Source organism: Ambystoma mexicanum, chromosome 2p (assembly GCF_040938575.1).
Source record: "Ambystoma mexicanum isolate Mex_15411 chromosome 2p, UKY_AmexF1_1, whole genome shotgun sequence".
Classification (NCBI taxonomy): domain Eukaryota; kingdom Metazoa; phylum Chordata; class Amphibia; order Caudata; family Ambystomatidae; genus Ambystoma; species Ambystoma mexicanum.
The window spans coordinates 160459942-160479261 of NC_090923.1; the positions used below are offsets into that span (position 1 = coordinate 160459942).

General features: G+C 44.9%; 1 protein-coding gene across 1 annotated transcript in view; it reads left to right on the top strand.

Annotated features, from left to right (window-relative positions):
- The window catches only part of C2PH3orf20 (chromosome 2p C3orf20 homolog), a 746030-nt gene extending 730081 nt beyond the window's left edge, over window positions 1-15949 (top strand). The window contains exon 15 of the mRNA XM_069643014.1: window positions 15576-15949. Coding sequence (XP_069499115.1) covers window positions 15576-15722 — 147 coding nt within the window. The 3' untranslated portion in view covers window positions 15723-15949. The remainder of the gene's footprint in view (window positions 1-15575) is intronic.
- The last annotated feature ends 3371 nt before the right edge of the window (window positions 15950-19320 follow it).

Consider the following 19320-nt stretch of genomic DNA (forward strand, 5'->3'; position numbering starts at 1 on the left):
TATTTCTACAATACTCTGTTTGGTATCTAACATTAGGTTTATCATTTCTTAATTTTTTAATGAGTGCTATTGAATATTTGTACAATAAATGCGCCACGGCCCACACAATAACACAGTCCATTGATTCAACATTCCAGCTCAAATTGTATTAATCCCATGCTCTTTCCTCCATTTATTGTGAGTAGGGACGTTTTCTGCACTCTCCACCCCCACACACATAATCAGTCTTTTGGAAACAACACTTTTTAATTGAATGTAAATTGCCTCGTGTCCGTGCAGATACAGGGCCGTCCTTTAATTGACTTGTTCTTCCTTGTGTCAGGCACCTGGAGTGATGGGCACTCAGTGAAGATAGCGAGTGAAGGAAGAATGGGACCTCAATCCAGGCCTCTAATGCTGCTGTCCTAGGGGAGTGACGCTCTCCCCACATAAAGGGACCAGCAATGTCGAGACGTCAATATAAGGTGCCAAACTGTTCTCATCCTCCTTCTCAGTCTCACCTTCCCCACCTCCTCCTTTTCTGCAACACCTTCACTTCCTTATGTTTGCTCATCCTTCTCCTCCCTTGATGCCAGCTCCTCCTCTTCTGGACCACTTTCACTTCATGATGTTAGCTTGTCCTTCTTCTCTATTGATGCCACCTCCTCCTCTCCTGTACCACCTTCACTTCCTGATGTTAGCTCGTCCTCTCCCTCCCTCGATGCCACCTCCTCCTCTTCTGTACCACCTTCACTTCCTGATTTTAGCTTGTCTTGCTTCTCTCTTAATGCCACCTCCTCCTATTCTGTACCACTTTCACTTCCTGATGTTAGCTCGTCCTCTCCCTCCCTCGATGCCACCTCCTCATACTTCTCCTCCTTTGATGCCACCTCCTCCTCTTCTGCACCACTTTCACTACCTAATGTTGGCTCATCCTTCTCCTCCCTCGATGTCACCTCCTCCTCTTCAGGACCACTTTCACTTCCTGATGTGAGATTGTCCTTCTCCCTTGATGCCACCTCCCCCTCTTCTGTACCACTTTCAATTCCTGATGTTAGCTCGCCCTTCTCCTCCCCTGATGCCAACTCCTCCTCTTCTGTACCACCATCACTTCCTGATGTTAGCTCGTCCTTCTCCTCCACTGATGCCATCTCCTACTCTTCTGCACCTCCTGCACTTCCTGATGTTAGCTCATCCTTCTCGCCTGATGCCACCTCCTCCTCTTCTGTACCACCTTCAGTTCCTGATGTTAGCTCATCCTTCTCCTCCCTTGATGCCACCTCCTCCACTTAGCTTTTGCACCCCCTGGTGTAAATCTCACAAACTACTACTGTCTCTTCTTGGTGGTATCACCTCAGGGGCCATCTCTTACTCCACCTCATGGTGCTATCAGCCCCTCCTCTGTCCCACTGTAACCACTTCATGTTCCTACCAGCACCTACTATGTACATTTTTCACCACCTGATATGCCTACCTCTCCCTTTTCTATATCGCTTCACATTTCCACCTCCACTACCTCTTTATCACTCTCACCGCCACATATTACCACCGCCTACTCTCTCCATGCTCTCCCCATGCTCTTACCATCTCCTCGTGACTACAACCCATTCTACTTGATGGTGCCACCTTCTCCTGAACCCTGAGTCATGCCATCTCCTTGTTCAATCTCTTAGCTCTCACCACTTCCTACAGCTGGCCAACCTTCCTCCTGCACCTGCTTGCTCAACTCTCGCCAATCGCCAGCCACTGCCAGACTCATGCTCTGCCAAACCACACTTGCTGACTAGGATCTATGCTTTTTATCGTGTTCTCCTTCCTGGGTTGGTCTTAAGGCAAGATGCAGTCTCTATGTCTTGTTATTGGGGCAGGGGTGAGTTTAGCTGCTGCTTTTGGGTGCACCTGGCCATGCATTGGGCTTAAAGGGCCGGACCAAGCCTTCATCGGGCCTGGCTGACATTTGCATTGCACTTATCCACCACACTATGGCTGCCTGTACATGATCGAGGGCTGCTGTTCCTTTAGCATGTTAAATATAGGCTTACAAAATGCTGGGTAAGGTGTTTAAAATCACTAAATATCTAGAGAATGTTGCCCGTGGTGAATTGGCAAGATTGTATCTCCAGTGAGGGAACCCTCTGCTAGAAGATTCTTGTGCGTGCTGTGGTTAAATCTGCTGTCACGGCACCGTGAGATGACGGCATTGCTCTTAGGCAGAAAAATCTATGGTTGGAGATGCACAGACTTGCAAAACTGTATCAGGCATAGATCTCTGGAGCTCCCAGAGCATCTCACTTGGGTTCTGCAATTACTTCTCTGACACCACATGTAGGACTATCACAGAATCAGAACCAACACTGCTTCCATCCTTTGAATGAAACAGACAGTGATTGAATGGAAGAATTTGTTTTCCCTCGCTTGGACTTTAGCAATGCCTAGAACAAGCATCAGACTCATTTGGGGAGGATCATGATTATTGTGTCTGCCATTGGATGCTCTACCGGGGTCCATGAAAGGGTGAATACTACCCATACTGCTATGTACTGCACTGCTGGAGTACAGCGGAGGGCCAAGGCTGTCCCGTACTGGGTTACCATGGTTGTATTCTGTATTGTGATGGGCCCCAAAGATAGGTGATCAGGAAATCCTCCTCTTTCCAAACCTGGGGTCAATATCTACTGGCACGGTTTGGAAGCCTGTCCCCTCAACGGTCCTTAGGAGCAGGCAGGGAACTTCATCCTAGCAATCACACAATTGTATGTATTAAATACCATTGCATGCTTTCTGAGATGCCATAAGGACATATTGTTGTGATGTTATCAAACTGTACTATGATGTCACTATGATGTCCTCTGAGATTGTCCAATTCTGACCTCTTGAGGACCCGCAAGTTCAACCACCTCTCAGTAGGGGGCAAGCGCTTCCCGGTCATGACAGCAAAACTTTGGAACAATCTGCCACCTACTCTCAGAATGAACAGGCCTACTGGACCTTCCTTTGAAACCTGAAGACGTGGCTGTTCAACTGACTGTACTCCACCTAAGACTACTGCACCCCCCTCTGCCTTGCCCCACACCCCTCTTTTAACTTCCTCTTCTATTGTAAAATGTAACTTTTCATGCACCTCTCTTAACCCAATATAACTAATGTACTTAACTAATGCACCCCAATGTAACTAGCACTGCGATACCGAGGGTTTTGTGTGCTGCAATAAATGCATAAATAAATAAATGGAGGGATGTTGGGCTTGCTTGTAATGTCATTTAGGCATGTTTTATTTCAATTTCACCTTCCAATGGTATCGTTGAGGTCTAGTCTAGTCCTATTTAGCTGGTCATTACGAGGTAGGTGGTAAGGGATTACCGGCACCGGTAAGGACACCAGTGCCGGTAATCCCTTACCACCCTATTTAGAGGTCCCTTAGCAGGTCCCTTCCTTAACGCCTGGTTGTACCCTTTAATGGTACCGCAAATTGCGGTACTGTTATTAGCTCCATCCCCATTCCCATTGAGCCCTATGGGGGATTGAATGGGAATGGCGAATGGTTCCCGGAATGGGGATTTACCGGGTCCTCCAAGGTTGGAATGACCCGGTAAGTCCCTATTTCGGGAACCCGGACCCAGAATGCGGTAAGGGGGTAGTCATGGTGCTAATAGCACCATGGCTATCTCCAACCTCGTAATGACCCCCACTGTCAAGCCAAATGAAGTTATCAAGTCCTATTGTGTTATGATTTAATAGAGCCTGACTGTTATAACATCACGCCATGTTGTAATGCCCTTGAGTTTTACATTTATGTTAACTGTTTAGTGTTGCTTTTTAATGTTTAGTGTGAAACAAACCTTTCACAAATACGCATACAAAATGACGTATACCCATTGCACCTCAATGTGTTATATCACAATAATAAAAAATATATATTAATATACTCCATTTAAAACATCTAATTTATATCATACAATACAGTACAAAGCATAAGCAGGTGATAAGAGCCCACAGTTTCAGATAGACCTGGGTACTATAGTTCAATTACATTAGACCCACACAACTTCATATAAAAAAATAAATGTTCAATGTATTAAATGAGGATAATTAACAACATATTTAATCACATATATATTGCACATAGTAACATAAACAAATCAAACCTGACTCTAAGTAAACATAAATGGGACAGTGAACATACAACACATACACCAGCCCACCTACTGGACACTATAAGTACACAGGAAAACGAATCCACATTTTCGTTAGTTTGCATGAAACAATGCACTTGATTATATCATGAATTAGAGATCCTTTCTTATTCATGGGTTTTCAACTGTATTTCTTATTCTCATATTTGTGACTATTTTACAATGTAATTATTTATTTGAAAACAAAATAAACACTTGACGGCCTAAAAAAGAACATTTTGTATGCACCAAGTATGGATGCCGAATCAGGACAAAAATATATTTTGATTTCCTGTGTTCCTAAATTCTTGTGATAAAAAAGACATAATTCTGTGAGAAACAGGGGTCTACATAAATTTATTTAGATAACGAATTAGTCAAATTATAATGAGGCACACGATTTTGCTGGGGTGCAGTCTGGGTTTGCGAGGGAGGTACCGCATTTTCGTTGGGGTGCAGCCTAGGCTTGCGAGGTGAGGGTTGCGATTTCGCTGGGGCGCAATCTGGGCTTGCGAGGGAGGACCCGTATTTTCACTGGGGTGCAGCCTGGGCTTTCGAGGTGGGGCGAGCGCTCTTGCTGGGGTGCAGTATGGGTTGCGTGGGAGGACTCGCGTTTTCACTGGGGTACAGCCCGGGTTTGCGAGGGAGGACACGTGTTTTCGCTGGGGTACAGCCTGGGCTTTGCGAGGTGAGGTGCGTGATTTTGCTGGGGTGTATTCTGGCTTTGCGAGGGAGGGCATGCATTTTCGCTGGGGTACAGTCTGGGCTTGGGAGGTGAGACGCGCAATTTCACTGGGGTGCAGTATGGACTTGCGAGGTGAAGCGTGCTTCTCCCATGGGTACCGGATGGTGGGCCGGGGGTGGCGCAGAGGCTTGTGCTATTTTTGTCCTTTTGCTTGCTCTTTGGTGTGCCTGTGGGCGTGTTGTGGGTGTTCCTTGTTTTTACTTGCGCGACGGCTAGTAATGCGTCTTTAAATCCATGAATACACATGGCACGCCCTACAATTTTCTGTGCTACAGCTCGCGCAGGGTCCTTCTCGGCACTCAGCCCTTGTGCCATTTGTGCGCCCGATTACATGAATTGGGCTCTTTGTCTATATAACATCTCCCACAGAAACATAAGAGAGATACAAGGAACCTCCAATTCTGTCTCACTTGTTCCTAATTTAAGGAGAAGGTGAGCATGTCTCCATTTCTAATGATGATAATTATATCATGAACTAATGTATGCTTCACTGCTTGGAGACAGAAATATTTTAAGCTTTATGTATTTATTCATTTATAGGGTCATTTAGAGACCTGTCTACTCAGAAAAAGTACATTCATACCGTCTCATATTAAAAGAAACTGCAAAGTCCTAAGAGCAGCCCACTCAAGGTAGGAGGGTGGTTTTTTGCTATATTTGTCTTCATCTCTTAAATTATAATTTGATTAATTCATTACATAAATAAATTCAGATGGACCCCTATTTCTCACAGAAGTGTGTCGTTTTTATCACTGGGATTTAGGAACACAGGAAGCCTTTATCAAAATATATGTTTGTACAGTGAGGGTCAGTAATGTGAGGTTCACAACTATGTTTAGTTTTCTCAAGGTTTGACATTTTATTTTAAGCAAAAAAATAAAGTAAACCCTAACTAAACCTACACTACCAGGGAATTCCCTACCTAGTCTAGGATCTAAGGGAAAACCTCATAGAATACACAAAACTAACCCTCACACTAAACAACAAAACATTCAAAGTAACATATAAACAACATAAATAAAGGATTATCAAATAACCAGTGTCTGGGATGACTTCTATTTGGCCTCGCCAGATCTTGCTCCCCAGGAATGTCCCAAAGTCATTTTTTGCCCAAGGAAAATTAAGTCTTAAATCAGTTTTTGAAAAGTTCCAAAGAAACAAAAGTTCACACAAGAATAAATCCACAGGTAATAGTTCCTTCTTCGCTTGATGAAAAGATTCTCTTTCCAATTTCCACAAAGAAAACAAAAACAACAATGGTATTACTGGATAACGTCTTTCCAGGAAAGAATGGAAAATGTTTAGGACAAAAGTACCACTTCTGCTTAACAACAACTCTTCTTCTTGTAACTTCTGCATCGGCTTGAATGTAGTTTGTCAGGATGCTTCTTTTTAGTGTTTGCTCTCTCTCTAGAAATTCCCTTCTGGCAATGATACTGTGAGAGGAGGCTTCTTGGCCCCACAGTCTGCTTCTGCTCCTACGAAATTCAGATAATAATGTCATGACAACAGTATAGACAGCTTCAACTACTTCCATTGTTACTTAGTGTTTTGGGCAACTTTACCAAGACTCTTTCACCTCTACAGGTTGGCAAGGCACTCTTCTTTCTTGTGTGGTAAGAAAGGGCAGTCTCTTTGGCTTTTCCTTCTGTCTTGCAGCTATCACAAAATCTGTCTTAGCTCCCAGACTGCTTCTCTGTCTTGACTTGAACAGTCTAAGCTCTACAGATTTAGAAATGATTTCTTATAAGAAGCACCCAGCTCACTTCCCCAGCTTCATGTACACCTTCTTGTCTCCAGTGGTTACCCAAAAGCTGTATTGCCACTCTTCCATCCTTGGATAACCTTGTATGAGAAACCAAAGGGTGTCTCACTTGCTAGTCCCCGGGGATCTCTCTCTCAGGTGGCCAGGGCACGGCCATCGCCTTTGGATCCAGACCCTGGAGGTGGACCCGTGCAGGAGAATCACCTCGGTGGGGAATCTTCAAGGAGTGGGGGTGTGTCAACCGATGGTGAGATTTGGGATGCCACCCTTTCCTGTGCCCATACCCCATCCTATGTTTTAGGATTCTCCAATGTCCCAACACCCCCTTTCTACATAAACACTGGGTGGGGAAGAGGGCGACTGAGACTAAAGAGGATAACCCTTACATAGCTCATTGGACATGTCCCGTTAATCAGGTCAGGCAAAGTCCGGCATTTGATCTTAATCACCTTCATCTGAAACCCAGTATCTCCCCCCTACACAGATAAAAGGTGGAACATAAAGACACACAGAAAGGTGAGTGACGAGAAGGTGCAGATCTTCCAGGGGAGAAGGCGACCCCACTGGAGCAGGACGACCGATCGGGGGACCAGAGCGAGTGGTAGGAAAGCAATGAAGATCCCTGCAGGAGGTCGTTGCCTCCGAGAAACCATGAATGATACGCAGAGAAAGCCAAATCCCAGAGAAGAAGTAGCCTGCATTGTGTTTCATAGACGCCAGCGACCCGCTTAGGTGAACGATACAGTTATGGAGGTAAGGCCAAACCTGTAGTATTAACCTTGACTTTTGAATCAAAGCTGCAAAGACAAGAAAGGAATGGACCCAACTGGTGAGTTAGAGGAAGAAATGAAAGACTGGTTTGTGTCAAGAAAGACTGAAGTCCTAAAAGTGTATCGCATGATTGAAGGTTGCGCATGTGCTGATGAGATGCGAAAGAAAGCAAACCATTGAGGAACTTGTAAGATACAGATAACTGTGAAGCCAGTGATACAGAGTAGCGGAAGGTTCCGGGGAAAGGAAATAGCACACTTGAAAGTCTCAGAGAAATGTTTGATGTCTTGTCATAAAGTGGCAAAGTGAACACAATCTGAAATGCGCAATGGTCAAAATTAACCCCAACGAAAGGGGAAGTTAAAAGGTGATTGCTTGAAGAGGAAGATTTCTTTGAACGTTTCTGTTTGAGGTATAGAACTACCAATACCAAGAGAATTTGTGGGAAATAACAATAATGGAAAGCTCAAGTGAAAGTTCAAATGGTCCTGCGCAGTCTATGGTGAAAGCCTTGCACATTCGAAAGTCTTCGACATCAGTGAAAGGTCCGAGCCCGGCAGAGGGAGACTAGAAACATGAAATATGTTAGGGAAAGAGTACCCCTAAAGAGTGTGAATGAAACTTGGGGAGGGAACCCAAGCAAGTTCTGTGATTGCGAGGTCCGAGCCCAGCTGAGACAGATCTAGGTTTTAATCAGGTACTTTTTGAATAAAAGGTCTGAGCCTCACTGAGGGAGGCCTACGTGAACTAGTGATACCTTGAGAGGTCCGAGCCATTTAGAAAGAGAACTCCAGCAACTATTGTTGAACTGTGACAGAACTTTTGGAAAGCTGGAATAAGTGACGTTTATGTTGCAGGCCAAGCGGGCCTCGACCCACGTTTTGAACTGCCCTTTTTGATAACTTGAGCCAGAGTGTGTCATCCTGTTTACGTGGGTCGCCTTACTCCATGCTGTCGAACGTGGGGAGGAGAGCTGACTCAATGACATTGTTCTTTTATGTTATAACATTGACTTTTCTTTGCATACACATCCCCTTTAAACACTTTTTGTATAAGAGATAGGGCAGGCATTAGGTTTTGTTAGTATAGGCCATTTTGATTTGACATAGACTGACTAGGACTGTGTTTTCTTTATTATCATCTTAGCTATAGGGCAACATAGGAGTTTTTCCAAACCCAAGAATCTAATAAAGGTTTTGAAACGTGTACCTTTTGTGTCAGTGTCATACTTGTGATACCATGCCTCCCTTACACTTGTCACCCATATATAAGAGGACTCTGGGTTTACAACAGCTTCAACAACACTCAAACAATGGTGTTCAGTTTTTATTTTGGCTAGTTTCACCTTAAAAGGGTTTTTTCTACTGGCATGGGTAATGCTTGTTCTTATACTGCCTTCAGCAACTTGTACGACTGTTAAATAATTGTTCAATATGTTACAAGAATCAAACTTCTCTGTAGAAAATAATTTAGGTACCCGTGACTACGTTTTGATGACAAACTTCAACGTAAAGCAGCATTATGCTGCAATAAAAATCGGGAAACACGGTTTCAAATGCTCAACCTCTCTTTGACATTAAATAGGCTTGTAAGACTGCGGCAAAGACAGCTTTTACTTCATAAACATTACCGGCAACGTACTCCTTAATCGGAGACACGTGGCCATTTGTCGACACTTTAAATCTAACAATGGGAAAAAGAAATGCTTTATCTTCATGCAGGTACTTTAACTTCGGTGAGATAAGTGTGTGATACAGTTCCCTTGTTAGAATGACTTCCCATGGCTGCGAACAACTTCTACTCACCTTTACTTAAACGTGAGCAACAATTAAACTGGATACAGTTACCGGCAAGGTATTCCTGATGATTTGGATTCCGGAGCTTCATTCACCGACTACGTTGCAGGCTATTTCTACTTCCTGACTTAATTTCTTCAGCTACTACTGCTACAAGCACTCTTGGAACCCAAACCCCATCTGCTTCATGGGTGTCTCAGATCTGGCCTCAATAATGGAGAGTCTTCCTTTCTCCAGCTTCTATCAGCTTGCTTCTGCCCATGGACCTCGGGTGGATGCACAACTTCAGCTCTGCATTCACAGCAATTAGATGCATCTGTAAAGACTGCCAGTTTCTTCCAGTCTCTTCCAATGCAACCACAGTCAAACAGAGTTTGTGAGCACATGGCCAACGCAGAGCCTGCAGGTGAAATCTGATCTTCCTCTGCTCCGGCGTCCCTTCAGTGATCACACTTCCTAGTGAAATGCCTGCCTCATACTCTGCTTCATCGGCTACTACTGCTGACCTTACAGCTCCTTCTCCAGCTTCATTCTACTGTTCCTTCCTATGGCAGCTTTTAATGCCCCTAAGGTGGGTTAATTGGCTTCAGGTACATGTCCTTAGAACTAATTGCCTGACCTTGCCAAAAGCTATTAGGGCTGCTTGCCTGTCTTTGCCTCCTACATGCCTCTCCAGCCCTCTTCTTCATCACAGTCCCCGAGGGACTATGGGTCATGTGGTCCATTTTAGAGAAATTTGGTTTGCCTACTTCTTCAAAATGGCCAAAGGCCATCACAATGGCAGGGTTATGGGGAAAGTTAAAAGGGGTTCCTCGCAGACTTCCCGGTCTGACCACCACCCATGTGATCCTACCACAGTACACCATCTCCAAGGTCGGGATCAGTGAGTGCTTGCCTTCCCCTGCCACATGAGAGGTTCCTGGGGGGGAATGCAATCGGATTCTCCACAGTCCTGATGAAAGCACTCCATACTCGGTGCATACGAACTGTTAATTTTTAGGCCGCAACACAGCATGTATATTTTGGTTTCAAAGAAATAATTATATTGTAAAATAGGCACAAATATGCAAATAAGAAATATATTTGAAAAGCTGTAAATAAGAGAGGGCCTCTGATTTATAATTTAATCAAGTGCATTGTTTCTTGCAAACTACCACACATGTGGTTTAGTGTTTCCTATGCATGTATAGTGTCCAGTATTCCAGTATGTGGGCTGGTGATTCTATTGTATATTCACTGCCGGATTTATAGTTACTTAGAGTCCTGTTTGATTTGCTTATGTGCAATATGTGGGAAAATGTGTTTTTAATTATCCTCATTTGATAAACTGAATTTGTATTTTTTGGTATTAAGTTGTGTGGGTCTCATATTATTGAACTATAGTACCCAGGTCTATCTGAAACTGTAGCTCCTGGTCACCTGTTTATGTTGTGTATGCTTTGATGCCTGGAAGAAAAGGGTCTCAACCAGGTACCTTAAGGTTTATCATACAATAAAAGCCATCTCATCCATAATATAAAATGTACATTGTGTCATCCATGCATTTCCAACCCTCATTTCCATGGTTGGTTTTTATTAATCCCATAAACCACGACCAGGAAAAACAAGGTGTAAAATTAAGGATGTTTAAAACACACTCAACAAATGTACTCAGAAAGCTTTTGAGTCTAAAAACTCCAGATATCTCACAAATCAAGAAAAGAAAAAAACCTCGCCTCCAAGCTAGTGTAGATTTCCAGGTAATAAACAGATGGTGTAAAGTCTCTAGTCTTCCCATGTTCTTACTTAACCTACAACATCATTCTCCTTTCTGTTATTTAGCCAGAGGACCTAGTATCTCCATCGTATCGCAGACCAGCTGTGGCATGGCCGTGAATGTGTAATCAGTCTATATTAGAGTTATGGGCTAGTGGTAAAGCTGAGGGAGCATAACATCAGTACAGGACTATGTCATATTTTACAGTCTTCACACCAGGCCTGTTATGCCATTATACAATGGCAAGAAGTCATAAGAACAGGTTATACCGGCGTGGGGTGTGGAAGCTCGGAATTCAGGCTATAACTCATGGCACTGCTGTGAGCTTCCTCCGAAGCGGGAGGTGGCCATCTTCCCTGCTCGGCACAAGCTAAGTCTTCCCATGTCCCTTTCCCCCTGCCTCCCCAAATGTCCACCTCCCCCACACATGTTCTCCCACCCCAACCCCTACGGTTGACTTGTTGCTCGCTGGTGGCAGGAACACTCACTATTCCAGTGCTTCCCCGCCACCGGAAGAGACTACCTGTAGTTCCCTTCTCCCTACGTCCATGGAGGCCATAGGTTTGTTTTGTTTTTTAAGTAAAGGAACATCAACCGCACAATTTCTCCACTGAATAAAATACCTTATAAGCTCCCCAGAGAGCATGCTGGGGTGCTAATGGCAATATACACATCCGCTGCAGCGTTTCGGGACAAAAGAAATGCTTTTAGAGCCCCAGTCATGCAGATCTTGTGGCCTGGGGTACTAATAGCTATATGGTCCATGTGGCGGGGGCATTACCGACTCCGGTAATGCCCCAGGGCCTTCGTTAAGACCCTCGCTTCGCTCGGCCTTATAACTATGGGCCCCGGGCATTACCGGAGTGGGTAATGCCCCCGCCGCTTGGGGCATATTGCTTAAATAAAGCCGATGGAGAAAACGCTTAGAACATTGGATTCAGCATTGCCCATGGTGGAATGTTTGTTGAGGGAGATTCTGACCATTGTTGAGGAATGTTGTGTGAGAAACAGCAAGCCTTGTAACAGTGGTTAAGGCCCTATTCCTCCCCATTGTTTACAGGAGCTCTTGAACACTCCAGTGGAGCTAACAGCCTTCCCATCAAAGTTAGTAAGTCCTCACTGCACATAGGCCTTCAACAAGGGCAACAGGCTGTGAGCAGCTGATATGCCCCCCCTCCCCTCACTTCCCTAAACTCATCATTTTAGCTTATAACACCCTTGGCTAAATGACTTGGATTCCCCATGGTTATTTGTTGCGTGAGGAAACTGGTCGAGATGAGCATACGACCCATGTTTTCACCCCCACAAAATATATTTAAGATTGCTGGCAATGAAATGGCAGCCGGGATAAGGGCAATTCCGCATGGGCGTGGCGTAGGGGTAGATATATCATTCAATTTATTCTTTTGGGGAATGGGGCAAATTAAGACGGAGTGTGCAAGGGTTTGTGCAGTGAGGCCGAAGGTTCGAAGGAACACGTACCTTTCGCTTATGCTAGTAGGTGCAACTGGTCTTTCAAGCAGTTTGAACAGCTGTGGGGCCCTGTGTGTTCTAATGAAACATATGGTATTGATTTGTTGAAACATATAATCCAACTAAGGGCAATGCAGCTTGATGTATGTTGTTGATCAATATATGATATTGTTAGAGCTTGCTGTGTCGGATTTGGATGTCAGTAGGTCCTATTCATTCTGGTGGGATGTCATTTCCCCAGCGTCATGTAGTGTAAGGACAATTGTGATGTTATTTCAACCTTTGTTATTTCAACCTTTTGTGCGGTGATATCTGTGCTGAGTTGTCTTTGAATTATATAGCCTTATGCAGTTCTGTAATAATATTGAAGATTTTTCTTTCCGGTGTCATTGCATCCCTAATGCGAGGTCATTGGCATTCACCCTGTTTCCGTGTGATATCATTTCGTCTAACTGTGCCTACACATGACATCACTGAAGTCGTTTTTTGACTTCATTGATCTACTGGTACCAATTAGCCTGCTGTGTTGTGATATTTGTTAAGTCTTTATTACATTTAGTGCTATTACAGTCACTAGGCTCATCGTGTTGTCACTAAATCCTTTCAGTGTGCTACGTTATAATTGTTATAATTATTCTTTTATACCACTTAATGCCAACAACAGTAGTTTCTAAGCGCAGGATCGGAATTCGAACATGTGTTGCGCTGCGTTGTCTTGCCCCTGAGCTATCCTTCCTGCCCATCAGGGTCCATTCAATTCATGCCATTGAGCCCATCTGAGATCTCTATTGTACAATCCCTGAGCACTACAACAATGTTTCCGACCCCTAATGTAGAATTACTGAGCCTTTCAACAATGTCACTGAGCCCTCCCCCTCTATCACCAGGCATATGATGTTATTGGCCCAACTGTGAATACACGAGCCTTATTGCGGAAGGTTGCAGGCCCATGATGTTGTGAAATTGTTGACCCCACTGCTTTTATTCCGCCACCATGTCTATTGTCATTCATTGTGCTGCCAATAAGCGTTATTGCAATGTCCCTTAGGGTTATTATCTCACCAATTTGACTTAAAGATATGCCATGTAGCCCTTCTGGCCCCTATTTTAATTAATTAATTAATTACTCTTGTATTATGCGCTTAAAACCAGAAATCGAGTCTCTAAGCAAGGTGCCAGGATTCGAACCTGTGTTGCTCTGCGTTGTCTTCCTTCCAAGATAAACACTTTGCCCGGGAGATATCCTCCCAGCCTATCACTGCATCTTAAAGCAATACCATGGACATCTACTATACGACCTCTGAAGGCTACAGAGATGTCGGCAAAGCCCACTGTGGGATTAATGAGCCCTACTGTGCTGTCACTAGGACCCTCCAGTGCTGTCAATGGGCCCACGTTTGGTTTTACTGAGCTGTTCACTCGTGCTATTTATTGAGCCACCTTTTATGACAGTAGTGGTGGGCAAAAATAAAAGTAACCGCAGTGAAGGGGTGGGAAAAAGTAACCGCAGTGAAGGGGCGGGCAAAAGTAACCGCAGTGAAGGGGTAGGCAAAAGTAACCGCAGTGAAGGTGCGGGCAAATGCAACCGCAGTGAAGGGGTGGGCAGAAGTAAAATTAACCGCAGTAAAGGGGTGGGCAGAAGTAACCGCAGTGAAGGGGTGGGCAGAAGTTACCACAGTGACGGGGCGGGCAAAAGTAACCACAGTGAAGGAGCGGGCAAAAGGAACCGCAGTGAAGGGGCGGAAAAAAGTAACTGGAGTGGAGGGGCGGTCAAAAGCAACCGCAGTGAAGGGGTGGGCAAAAGTAACGGCAGTGAAGGGGCGGGCAAAAGTAACCGCAGTGAAGGGGTGGGCAGAAGTAAAATTAACCGCAGTAAAGGGGTGGGCAGAAGTAACCGCAGTAAAGGGGTGGGCAGAAGTAACCGCAGTGAAGGGGTGGGCAGAAGTTACCACAGTGACGGGGAGGGCAAAAGTAACCACAGTGAAGGAGCGGGCAAAAGGAACCGCAGTGAAGGGGCGGAAAAAAGTAACTGGTGTGGAGGGGCGGTCAAAAGCAACCGCAGTGAAGGGGTGGGCAAAAGTAACGGCAGTGAAGGGGCGGGCAAAAGTAACCGCAGTGAAGTGAAATCGGTGAAATGCACCCCCATTTTCGCTTCACGGGTCGAATGTATTTTATTTTACCAGATTACTTTTTGAGTGAATTTCCCTTTACCGCTCAAAACCTCAGTCAAATAGAGTAGAAAGGTACCCGTTCACCTTGTTGTAGCCATTTCACTGCTTTTGGTGAAATGGCGGCTTTGCAATGTTTTTTTATAGGGGTGGGTTAGGGAACAGTTATAAATGATTTTTGAGCTACTGGAGGGATGGGGTGCAAGGTGGACCTGCGTGGGTGGGAGATAAGGAGGGCTAGCCCACATCAGAAATACGGCGGAAAATGCAGCAAAAATGGCCATGTGACAAGGTGTCCCAAATCCGGCAGAAATGCTTTGCAGCTCTTAATTGGTCAAAATGTCTTTGAAAGAAAATTACATTTTGGGCAGGAAAAGGCCTGACATTACCAATTTTGCTCTGTTTGCAAAAGTGGTGATTCAGGCGATGTTTGCCCAGAATGTTCTCATTAATCCGCAGCCATGAGGAAACCTTCTTTTCCATTAAATGTCATAGTTGACAACATGGCCTATTTCAATTTGTAGGTGCTTATCCAGACCTGTTTTTTTTGTTGCATTCTGGGACTTGTAGTCCGAGTTTTATAATGAGAAAAGTAGAACTACAAATCCCTGAAGGCAAAAAACAAGAACAACAACATAACTGGATACAATCTACACATTGGAATGGGTCATGTTATGAAATATGTTCTGCAGCAATGATGACCAAACCACTCCCATTCCGATGTTAAATGGCTGCAAGTCCAATTTCACCTAGCCTGTTAAAATGTGTTCACACCCATGTTAAATGCTAGTCCTGTGCTAGCAAAGAGAGGGAATTCACACGCCATGCCCGCGCACATTTCACACAAGTCGTGGAAAACAGGAAGTGCCAGGCGCCCTCCTCACTCCTCCCAGACACTGTGCTGCTTTTGTTGACCATGTTTTTTTGTTCTCTGTTGTGTTTGTCAACAGATGTACCGAGGGGGGAAGCTGATCTTCGGGGGCTCCTCGTTCAACGGATACGGCTGCACCGAGAAGGACCTGCGGCAGCAGATCACCAGGGTCCAGCAAGATTACAAGAAGGCTTACTTCCTGCCTGACAACTTCAAATTTAGGTGAAGCAGGAAGTGCCGGGGTCGCGCCAGGAAGTGTGCGGCCGCGCCAGCAAGGCATGCTTGACAGGGAAGAAGGACACTGTGATAAGGTGGTGGAGTGAGTTGTGGGGAGGGGGAGGAGTAAGGAATGAACTCATGATATCAGATTACCTTTAAAAACACAAGACCGGCCAGAGCTAATGGCAACAAGTTTCATAACAAGCTGATAAAAATAGGACGAGGACGACGCATAATCTATGGCCCCTGTGTCAACTGTATTTCCTTGGCCCCCACCCGCTCCTGTTTTCATTTCTGGTTTCTTGTTTTTGTGAACAGAGAGTGCAGGGACAGTTACAGTCCTTTGAATAGCGTCATCAGACCTCAGTCTGCCCGTAAAAAACATATTTGCCAACATGACCTGTTCCAATCTATAGGTGCTTACTTTATTCTTTGCATTCTGGGATTTGTAGTCCGAGTTTTATAATGGGTTTTGTGGAACTACAAATCACAGAATGCAAAAGGCCAAAACAGGACTGGATAAGCACCTACAGATTGGAATGGGCCATGTTGGCAAGTATCCCTCTATCCCAGTGTGTAGCTCTATGAATCCATGCCTAGACCAGACAAGTCCATACACCACCTCATCCCTCTTTGGAGGATAGCTCAGGGCAACATGCTTGACTTGGAAGCAAGACGACACAGAGCAACACAGGTTCGAATCCCGGGTCATATCATATTACCTTTTCATTTTATCGTGACTAAGGTACATGTAATAGACCTGCAACCATTTTCCATTTGGGATACGCTAGCCCAGTCCTGCATTTAACTTTGAATTTTGGGTTTTGTAGTCCTGTAGTTACTCATTATATTCCTAGGACTACACGTCCCAAAATGTAGTAGTGAACTAGGGAGTCCAGAATGGAATGGATAAAGTTGTAGTAAGGGGTGGATTGGGAACGACAAGAGGCCTTGAAAATAATGTTCTAAGTGACCCCATACTACACATTTTCAGCAAGCTCAGCCCTTTTCCTATGAGGACATTTGAACATAAAATAGGTTACCACAGAAAAGCGGGCCAGGGGGCAGCGACCTACCCGTATAATCTCCAGAGTTCCCTATAGGCCAGTCCACCCCTGGTTGCACTGTTGGCAGGTATGGTTGCACCTGCAGGCTTTCTGGTTTAACTGGGAAAACTTCTCGGAATATCAGTCAGTTTCTAACTTGGAGTGCTCATAATGACCACATGCGGCTCCATATGTGAGTCATTGAGCTATGCGCTTGTCCAAAATTAGGCTAGTTGAAGCAGTTTATTCAATTCTGATGTTCCTATGCATTCTGCAGCACGTAGTCACTTATAACTGGAACAGCAAAACTACTAGTCCCAGAATGCAGAATCAAACCTAGCAGTACTGGGTGCAGTATATCAGATATAGAAAGACAGGATAGCCCAAAAGTCAAAGTGGGATGGTAGAGAGGGGCCAGAAAGAAACAGAGATATTTTTATTAGCATATTGAGTTACTTTGAAGAAAGGGATCTCATTTAGAAATACACTGAGGTACCGGCCCCTCCCACCCCCTCGTATTTGGAGAGGTGCCATGTATGTGGGAACTCGGCGGTCACATGCTTTCTGCTAAATCCTTAACGTAGGGGGAATTCAGTCACACTGTGCGCTATGCAAGTGGTCTTACCTCTTGTTTAGGTATACCGGAGAGGACCGGGGTTCACACCACGCATTCACCATTCAGAGCACCCACGAACCAACGAACCCTCCACCGGTAAACAGACGGAAGCCTCAGCCAAGGGCAAGTTAGAACTGTCCTTTATTTTCCATAACAGACAGGGATCATACAGGAGAAACAGAATTCTCCAGCAATCAGGGCTCCTTAACTCGTGTCAAAGACTTTTGTCGAGGTCTGAGTCACATGTCCGGGCTCTTCCCCTAAAACCTATGAGCATGCATGATTGGCCAGCACATATAGATGTTATCTAACTGGCCCTCTCATGTCAGGTGGCTTTTCTGAACCTTCCCCAGAAACTATCTATTACATTGTTGCAGGCTCTCAGGATTACCATTGGCCCTTGCCCTTTGCCATCCACCCCTGGATTTATGTTCCCTGATTGGCTGGAGCTGGTCTCCTCAAGCCTTGGACCCAGCTCTGTTCTCATCGATCCCTGCACCTTCTCAAGGTGATGAGAAAGACTATGGGCCTGATTCACAGGAGCGTTTTATAATGGCACAATCCCACAGGAAAATGCTCTGTAAATCGGGGCCTATGTGTCCCTGTTGTTGCCATCAGCACTACCACTTTGCCTTAGAGAGTGCCTGCCGGATTGCAACACTGTAAAACAACACATGTATCACTTCGTGTCTGCTTTGCTGAGAACTGCTCTTCTTCCCACCACGAGTCAATGGCCATTGTTCGGCTCGGCTGCACCACGTGGGTGAAGACTGCAAAATTGAGCTTCCTGGTCTGCAATTAGTGAGGATTTATTCTGCTATTTTGCCGGTTGGATCCTTGTTTCTGAGGCTTAGGAAGGTTCGGCCCGTGTCTGAACTTGGCTGCGAGCGCCCTGGTGCTTCGTGCAGCCTAATTCTGCTTTTCTTTGCCTCTCGTTCTGAGGCATGTGGCTTCATGTAATTTTACTATAGTTATGCTATAATTGCTATATGTCTATATGGTGCTATTCTTCTTATAGGTTAGTAGTATTTTGGCTCGTCGAGGTCCATTACACGATCCTGTTGTTCCATATGGTTAGTTGCAATAAGCCTCTGTAAGCTTGCTCTGCATCTCTTGGTTCCTTGCATTTCTGAGTTTCTGAATTTGGCTAATGAGAGAAAATAATAAAGGCTTGTGACAGTATATATATGTATCTGTCCTCTATCTACAGAACTGTGTAAGCCTGTTCTTCGTGTGTGCATGTGTGTGTCTGTGTAACTTTGTGCATGGATGCGAGTTTGCTTTATAGCTAACGTTACTATGTCGTGGTGTCTCTAATGACGTCAGCACAGAAGGACATGTGTCATTAGTCGATGAGGTCCAGTGAGGCACCTCCATCCATGATCAATGAGGCACCTGTATCCAGGAAGACGTCAGCTGGATAAGGTTTGAATGGTTGTCTGGGAGAGTATCTGTTTGCATGTGTGGATGTCACTGGCCCTCCTGGGGGCTGGCCAAACTGTGATTGGTATCTTGCATGTGTGGCTCTTTGTGCTGTCATGCTTATGGGTGCGAAGAGGGGCAATCCAGGGGCCCTCTCTTCATACCCAATCAAGTACCATTTTAAAAACACTTTTTACAAAGAGAAAAATTATGTTTATTTAATACTAGTCAATGGGAGATTAAAAAAAAATACCTAAACTGCTTTGTTTCCTTTAGACGTCACCACAGTATCCACGAGTCCCCTTCATTAATGTGAGCAAAGGCTTGTCTATGTTGGCATTACTACCTAGTTACACCCCGTATTGCTTTGGGGGAGATGTGGAAATAAACTCTTCGCAACAAGACTGATATTGACTACACGCACGGCCCATATTAACAAAAGCATCGCCCGTTTTGTCATCGGTAATCAAACCAACTGAAAGGGTCCATTGTATGCCTAGGGTAAGAACAGATGTTTTCCG